Consider the following 8,936-nt stretch of genomic DNA (forward strand, 5'->3'; position numbering starts at 1 on the left):
TTAAGGTTAATCTATTTTACTGAATTGGATTAATATTGCTTATAGAATAGTGTAACGATTAATGAAATATTCCTCAGAAAGCCATTAAACTCACTATTTATCCTAATTTTTTCCTGGGGAGGGACCCTGCACCTCCCGCTTACCCTGGGGGTATGCCACAACCCTGACCCCCCAGTATTAGTTGCGCCTGAAACCCCCCCTGCCTTTATTCCTAGCTGCGCCCCTGACAGAGCCATCCTCTGGTACAAAACACTACGGCATATGGGAGTATCACATTTGTGCATTTAAGGAAGAGGAGTGGGAGGATTTTACAAGTTGGAGGAAGGGAGAGGGAAGCAGAAGTACAGGAGGGAGACAGTGAGAAAACAGAAAACCGAAGAGCAGCAGCAGTGAAGATTTTTCGGGTCTCACACGGGGTAAGGTCCTCCATGTCTCCCTCGGACGTTTCGATGTGCATCTCACCAATCGTTTTCAGGAATCCTGAATAAAATGGGCGAGTTGCACATAGAGACATGGAGGAACTTACCCGGAGTGAGACCTAAGAAACGTTCTCTTCCAGTGTTCGCCGGGAAAAAAATCAGGCATTGTATCATTTGACAGCTAAGGAGATACAGAAAAACCAAAGGTAGAAGAAGGACTCCAGAAATACCTCTAGAAGAACGAAATTGGAAAAAACTACAGAAACGGGAAGGCCAATTTTTTCCGTCTGAAATCCCTTACAAAACTCCTGCTAATTCTATCCTTACTACTTTTTCAGGTACCCTTTCGGGGACTTCTCTGCTCCACCCCCTCCTTGCCTCACTAATTACCTCGATATGCGGCCTTCTTCACCCTGCCCTTTCTATTCTTCTCCCGCCGTTTCTGCGGTTCTTTTTTCTCAGTGTCGTTCTTCTATAGCTATTACTAGAGTCCCCCTCCTATTAAATTATAACATCTTGATAATTTTTTGGGCTCTTCGGAAGGAAAAACATGCCATCATTATGGCTCGATCACAGTTCACGTTACAATATTATGCAGTCTAATGCCGCCTGAAATACTGTCTTCTCAAAAATACCCCGATCACAACGAAACCATAAAAAAAGCTCTCAATAAAGTTCCAAATTTGATTGACTGGTTGGAGTTGTTATTGAACACGACAAAACATATCCCACTTTTGGCGCGAACATTTATATGTATGTTCGCATAAGAAAGATTTTTTCATTGTTCAACTCTTTCAACTTCGGCTGTATAATGGCACTCACTATTTGTTCTTTGTGTTGACATGAAAAAATAGATAGGGGTATTGTATCGCTTTCAGGCACCGTGTTACCTCAATTAAAATTTCTTAATTAGCCCAAATTGAAGTATTTATGTGGGGCTTTTAAAAGTTCAATCCATCCTCCTATGCTTTGTACGTTTATTTGATAAAAACTGTTTTTTTGACAGGTTACTGTGGTTGAGCATTCTCGGGCTCGTCATCCATGGTCTTGGAATTGCTTCCCAGCTTGTGGCTTCCTTTACTGATGCTCTGCAGACATCAATGTGAGTCTCAAAAAAATGATATTGCCCAGTTTTTACGACGAACCGCAAGGATAACTTTAAGTCTGACTCCACTTTCAATCGGAACAAGTTAGGATTAACGTATTCATTTTGCAATTTTACCCAGGCAAGAAGGATTCCCTAATAGCTTGGAGACGTATGGACTAATTTCTGGATTATGGACATCAACATTTGCACTAGGAGCATTTGTGGGACCATCAGTTGCTGGAATTCTCTATGATGGAGTTGGTTTCCGTCATGCCACAATGTTTGTGATATCTTTGCATGTTATCGTGGTGAGTAATTTCTTGTCTTGACGAACTATTTAAAAACTAATCACTAACTTATTTTATCTTCGTGATTGTGTATCAGGTAAGTAGCCATGGAGGCTTTGAGGGCTTCGCCCCCCACCCCCGAAATTTTTTCACTCTGGCGACTATCGCGGAAGAGCTGGTGAGGATACCACTAGGCCAGGGGCATCTACCATCTGACACTCAATTTATCGATATTGTTGCTTTGTATAATTTCTTCCTATAACGATAGTTGAGTAAAATTTTCATATTTTCATACTCTATGTATTTATGTAAACGAAATATACGGGGTGGAGGAAAAAAAGGTGTTACGAAATTTTAACTCGGGATAGATGATTCCAGAAATAACCAAAGTTACCTATGATGTTGTGGTCGATAACGCACCATTTTTAAATCACAGAAACTTTGCACCAGGCGCTCCGATTGGCCGCGATTTTGCCCTGTTGCCGCGCTGCAATTGAGCTAGTGAGGTGCCTTGAATACATCTCAGAGTAAGGATGGGGGAGAGTGCGCTTTGGCTACTGCGCATGTAGTCAAGATCCCGCATATACAGCATATACATCCCACACTTCCCACAATTCTTCCCACAGGGGATTCCCGCACTACTTCCCACGATCACGTGGTAACCATGTTGACTACAAGAATCTGCTACTGCGCAGCCTGAAAGCGCTCTCTACCCCAATCCTTACTCTGAGGAATACATTGCGATTTCCGTCAGGCAAAGCATTCGAGATCATGCGTTGTCCAGAATATCCGACAACAGGGCAAACTCACGGCCATTCGGAGCGCTTAGTGCAAAGTTTTTGTACTTAAAAAATGGTGCGTTTTCGTTTTAAAAAGCATCGGTAATTTTGGTTCCTACTGGCATCAACTATCCTGGGTTAAAAATTCGCGAAAATGCTTTTTCTACCCTGTATAGATGACTTGATGAAATGTATGGTTTTCCTGTGCGTGGAAATTGAACACCAAATGTCAGTGTCGGCAACCCGTACACCTCCAAAGCATCCCCGAAGCAAATGTCTGGGAAATATATTGTTGAATAATTGCCTGAAAAGTGCATTGTGGTACATGGTGATGCATCATAAAAATTCCGATATTCGCTAGTATTTCCCTACCGAACTCTGGTGTGCATATACCACCTCAGCCATTTTATCATCTTGCATTCATGAGAACGCGGTTTCATCATGTGCTTTAACTTGGAAATAATGTATAAAAACAGGGATTAACGGTCATTATTTATCATTTCTATTTACGTTCTCTTTTGACCAATCGAAATTCATAAAGCATAGCTAGCGTAATGACATTAAAGAGAATAGTTTGTGTTGCATCTACTACATTTGCCAACCTGGCTGATGCCTACATTCAGTGGCAAGACAACTTGATAACACGATATTAAAAATAACGATGAAGTTCCAAACATTCGTGCCAAACTTCAGTTCATAAATGCCTGTTTTCAAGAAAATACAGTAACCAAGAAATTAAATAGCCAATTCAAAGTAATTAAAGGTGTAATAAGTGGGTGTATGGAGTAAAAAGCCGACAGTCAGGGTCAGTCGAGTAACCTTAACTTCTCTGACTCTTACCTCATTACCTGGGCGAATAAAAATCGCCATATGCGAGATTAATTCTATCATGAGTTTTGATGAAGTCTCCTTGAGCGATGTTTTAGTAAATTTTACAAACCTGTTACTTATCTTAAGGATAGCAGCCATTCAAGTTTTAGCTAATTCAGTGTACTAAGAGGACTTCAGAGGCAGCCACGGCTTTATATTTTAATCTCTGATTTTTGGTTTAAATATCGTCGGTCTCTAATAACTTTTGTCACTTATGGGTGTAATAAAGTCTCACGTAACTTACCTTTGCAGTCATGCATATGGAATGATATTTTTGTCTCGAAAGGTCGAGTAACAAAACCCCATCAATGCAAGTACCCTTAAGGTTTTGTCCAAATCTTTATGACTTGACTCACATCTATTTCAGTTTTCCTGCACAGAGTAGCGCAGAGAGTAGCTTAATACTCTGTACAAATTTGACCATATTAATTTCTTTCATTCTACTTTCTTTCATTTTTACATTTAGTATATAGGTAAAAGTGATGAAAAGTTTACTCTATATATCCTTGAAATTTCAAGGTTATACCGTAAGTTTTGAATGAGTAATGCATCACGAAAAATTACACACTGCTGCCGCAAATGACGCGTCCTTTTGATGGTATCCCTTAAGAATTTCGGAGAATAGTAGACGACCTTTTAAAGTTTTCAGCTTCAATGTTACGCTTATTCACGTCCATCCCAGTTGCAGTGAGTTAGGCTCTTTTCTTTCATATTTGACTAATAAAGGTCATTTTTGCAGGCCATACTGGTGAGCTGCTACCTTTGTTATGGACGTTACTACAAGAGGAGGCCATACAGGCAGGTAGATTCTGCCTCCTCCGAAGAGGTGAAATTGATGTCGTCCAATGGCGTATCGATACCTGCCAATGGAACTCCTTCAGGAAGGATGGCATCCAGTCCTAGCAGACCTATTGACAGAGGTGCTAGCGGTGGTGGCATCCTCATTGCATGTGGAAGCTATAAAAGCCGCTACAGCGCGTGGAAACGGGATGATGGTAGCACTGTCTTAGTCGGGCCCTATTCGACCAGCTACGGCAGCCTAGGAAGCGCCAGTAGTCTTGAAAACCATCGCCATTATATGGACACCGTAGCCTGATTGTAGTTGTATTTGTTGGCAGAATATGCTCAAGAGCAATGGCTGTGTTCAGTTTAGTCGATGTTTCCGGAAAGGAAATGGCGTCTGTTTCATAAAACTAACTTGTCGTTCTTTGACAAGTGGAGATTTTCCAGATTCTGAAGACTAGCGAGACATAATAGATTTCTCGCCTGTCTAAAGTTGTTGTCTGCGTAATAAGAAGGTAATAATGAGTGCCTAGTCTTAAATGTGTGTCACTATGCTATGAATGTCACTGATCATTCTAGGTAGTTAAAATAATCATGTTTCAATTCAGTGACACGTCAGCTACTTGAAATAGTTCATACCAGTTCATTGGCCATTTTTATGTTAACTTCATGGAATTTAGCACCAAATCATTATTATAAAATCACGCCAATTACATGATTTTTAATATTTTATAACATAAGCGACGTCAATAGTGACGTCAAACACTAAATTATTCAACTTTTTGGTACCAAATAGACCTGCTTCGTTGGCAGGAATAGCCCGGCAAAATATCCATCCCAGTATACTAATCCGCAGAATAATGGAGAAAGGTGAAGGCATGGATATCCAATATAAATAGTATTTGTGCATATTTGATTTAAAGTTGTACATAAGTATCGTTTTAACCTTAATTTTAACTTTAAGTTTAATGGTTGGAAACATCGAGTGCAAGAAGTGTTCATTTGCGAATGCGTTGTGTACAATATTGGAAATAGTTGATGGCGCGAATTTTTAAAGCAGTACGCTTAATTGGTCGTGTCATCCATGAAAATGTGCCAATTTTTTTATCGAAGTCCTCATTAATGATATATGTGTGGCAAGATGCCAAATGTCTGTATGAGTTGAAATTGTGAATGCATGTAATAACAATCTTATCATAAGAATTATTCAGCAGAAAAATATTATGATTTGATCACGTTGCGTCAAGAAATAGGTTTATAAATTTGAAAACTTTGATAGTTCATAATGACTGCATTTTCATGCGTTCAGTTTGATTACATATCAGGATGCTTTATAAGCATTCACCTGATAAAATGTTGCTGTAAATATTTTTTAGCCTCTGAAATAAAAAGACAATAAACTTTACAATTCATTAGTTCTTCATCTGTTAAGCATGTGTGTGTGAAATGAATGTACTGAACTAACTTGGTAATTTTAGTTCCCCAACGGGGCCGCCCACGTGAAAAAAATTGTTTCCAATGACACTCGTACTAGTCGGCGAGATTATGTGCATTTTACACCGTTCTTAATGCCTCGCCCGAAAAAGATGTAACTGGACTAGATATGAAGAAAGATCGCTCTTCCCCGGCGTATTGTATCGTATAAGGTTACTCGGGATTTCCACCGGGTCACGTTCTCCATCACAGATGTCGTTTCGATAAACGAGCCGTCTATCGACATGCCCTGACGACGATGGGCGACTCATTCATCGAAATCAATCAATCAGCACGTCGGCCGTGATGGAGAACCTGACCCGGTGGAAATCCCAAGTAACCTTCCATGGACTAGAGATGCGCTGAGGATTCATTGAGTCAGAGTCTCAAGTATACTTGGAATCAGGGACGCATATCAGTCTCAAGTATACTTGGAATCAGGGTACGGTAGGGCGGATCGAAAAAATCGATTTTTATCACATCCATCTGGCCCAATGAAAAAGAGTTGTGGGACCGATCAAAAATAAGGCCTGAAAAATTTGATACCTCTAGGTGAACCCCTCGCTCAAATGCGATTTAGGGGGGGAGGGTCAAAATTCTAAAAATTTAATATTTTATGGTCATTCCCTATAGATTTTGCCGAAAACCGATTTGATAGTACCCAGAGGAGAACCTTAGAACTTGTAATTCATGGTCATGTTGACCTCTCAATGGGAAAATATAAAAAAAAACGTAAGAGGAAACACGATTCGTCGGGCCCATGGCCTGACAGGACGGCCACGGTCGGGCCCAAAACCTGTGATCGGTGAAGTTGCGAGGAAAGGCAGTATAGGAACTGGAAGTCGTCGAATCAACCTTCGCCTCGCACACAGCGCCCACAAAGATACACAAACATGGCAGAGAGAATGGGGATTTTATCGGAAGGCTAGAGAATAAGCAGCGAGTGGGAAATGGGTGCCAGGTGGCGCCAAGCGCACTCACAGGGTTCGGTAATGAGAAATGGTGCAAAGGACGCGTCGGACGCAACCGTAAATAACACTACGGACTTCGAGAGCATGAGATGCACCTATGTACTAACTTTGGTCACAATCCATGCAGCCCTATGGGGACGCATAGCGGATAGACAAACAGACATCCTATTTAATATGTATAATAATAGAAATAGATAAAAGATTGGGGGAGGAGGCGTCCACCACAGGATCGATGCCAGTGCGAATCATTAATTGCGCCAATAACTTTCCAGATTTTGATTCATACATTCATTTTTCGTTTTACGATCTTAAGATTGGTGTACTGACGCCCTCTATTCCTACCTTATTCTGAGATAAAAATTGATGGCTGCGAATGCATAAGAATCTATTGACGTTTACAGCAATATCCCTGAAATATGAATATTTACTTATTTTTAAGATCCCAAATTAACATTTTAAAAATCTAGAGGAGTAATTTGATCTTTTAGTGAAAAGGTGGGTAAAGAAACAAAAATATAGGATATAATAAGCAATTTAATACAGTGGCGCAGCGAGGGGGGGGTTTTGGGGGATAAACCCCCCCCCCCCCAACCCCAGAGCTCACAGAAATTTTTAAGTTAAATCTATTTTACTTGATTGGATTAATATTGCTTATAGAATAGTATGAGGATTAATAAAATATTCCTAAGAAGGCCGTAAAAATCACCATTTTGAACCATTTATCTTTTTTTTTCCACACCTCACGCTTACCCTGGCGGGTATGCATTACCCCCAAGCCCCTCAGTATTAGTTGCGGCTGAAACCCCCCTAGCCTTAATTCCTAGCCGCGCCCCTGATTTAATATGCACGGGTGGTATTGTGGACGAGTTTCCATGCGGATAAGTGAATTATTGCCGGCGAAAAAGAGGTGTACAGTGAGTACCTACAAATAACTAAATAATTTGAATATGGCATGCTTTTAGAACCTTTATTGATTTACGAGTAAAGATATTATTTGAATCGGAATAAGAGATGGTTAAAAAGGAAAGGACTCTAGGTTTTTTATATTTATTAATACGTACCTGTTGAAAGTGGACTGAAAGAGCCGCGGTTGATTTGAAAACGAAGTCTCACAGTTTTAAGGGGTTGGAGATGTTTATCTGGATGCTCATCAAGAGCTCGTCATAATGAAGCAAAGGTAGGAATGACTTTTTCGGGAGCGCTTAACTATAGTCTCCCTTTTATTTATCTCGCTGGTAAATTATGGGAGTTTGCTTGAATACACGTGACCCTCAATGCACGCCCTGTCTCATCTTTCGCGGCAGAAGCGATGAAGAAAACACGTCGAATAAACACGTCTTAATGACTGCAAGTAAATGAGAACTTACTTGTAATAGTAGATGGTTCAAATCAGAGAAGACTTTAATTTAGCATACTTTAGTTAATATATGTTAATTGAAAAGGCTCTAAGGAAGTCACCAGTGATTTCAATCTCACGGTTAAAATGGGTCGAGATTTTAAGCTCGACAGACAACAGATGGCTTTTAGAAGTATAGTATACTCAAGTGGTACTAATTAGCAGCTTTTATTTGCTATAATAATGGAACAACAAACTAAAAATAAATCTTATACACCTAGTGTACGAAAGATCCACAGAGAAAAAATCATTCGAATGATTTTTTCTCTGTGGATCTTTCGCACGATTGTGCATTGCGGGTGATTCCCGTAAAAGTTATCACCGCGGCTAGTCCCGGTATACTTTAAACACACCTAGTGTATGCTAAAAATTATTTATACGTAGATTTTAACACATTATTTGTTGATTCTGAGAAATATTCAATTTTAAAGATAGCTCTCCATACGTAGTTATAGCACAAAAATGGCTGGAATAATTTTATTTATACGTTTTAATGCTGGTTCACTACTTCATCACATGCTCCTCTCGTGCCTGGTGTGAGAATAGACGAGCACATACTTTGAAGTAGGCTCGGCGTTGGGCGCCGAGGGAAAGGAGAGAAATATTACAATGCCTCAAAGATTTAAAAAATTGTATTTGATTAGAATTAAGACTGAAATTGCCAAATGTTATTTTGTGTTAATATTATCGCTGAGATATTATATGATTCCGACAAAAAAGATCAGTGGCATTTTGAATAATCCCACTCAAAGGTAAATTAGTATTTCGATTGTTAATTGTAATTTGTCTCTCATGGGAGTGTCATGTATTTAAATAGAAGCTTGGATACAGTATGGTGTAGTGTTTAACCAATAGTTGATGATTGTAGTGT

At 39.7% G+C, this 8,936-nt stretch overlaps 1 protein-coding gene across 1 annotated transcript in view; it reads left to right on the forward strand.

The window, feature by feature from the left end:
* Window positions 1-5,637, forward strand: part of LOC124160833 (MFS-type transporter SLC18B1-like) — a 42,585-nt gene extending 36,948 nt beyond the window's left edge. Inside the window, exons 9-11 of the mRNA XM_046536924.1 lie at window positions 1,426-1,521; window positions 1,646-1,814; window positions 4,182-5,637. Coding sequence (XP_046392880.1) covers window positions 1,426-1,521; window positions 1,646-1,814; window positions 4,182-4,538 — 622 coding nt within the window. The 3' untranslated portion in view covers window positions 4,539-5,637. The remainder of the gene's footprint in view (window positions 1-1,425; window positions 1,522-1,645; window positions 1,815-4,181) is intronic.
* Window positions 5,638-8,936: the final 3,299 nt, after the last annotated feature.

The sequence above is a fragment of the Ischnura elegans genome, chromosome 6, assembly GCF_921293095.1.
Source record: "Ischnura elegans chromosome 6, ioIscEleg1.1, whole genome shotgun sequence".
Classification (NCBI taxonomy): domain Eukaryota; kingdom Metazoa; phylum Arthropoda; class Insecta; order Odonata; family Coenagrionidae; genus Ischnura; species Ischnura elegans.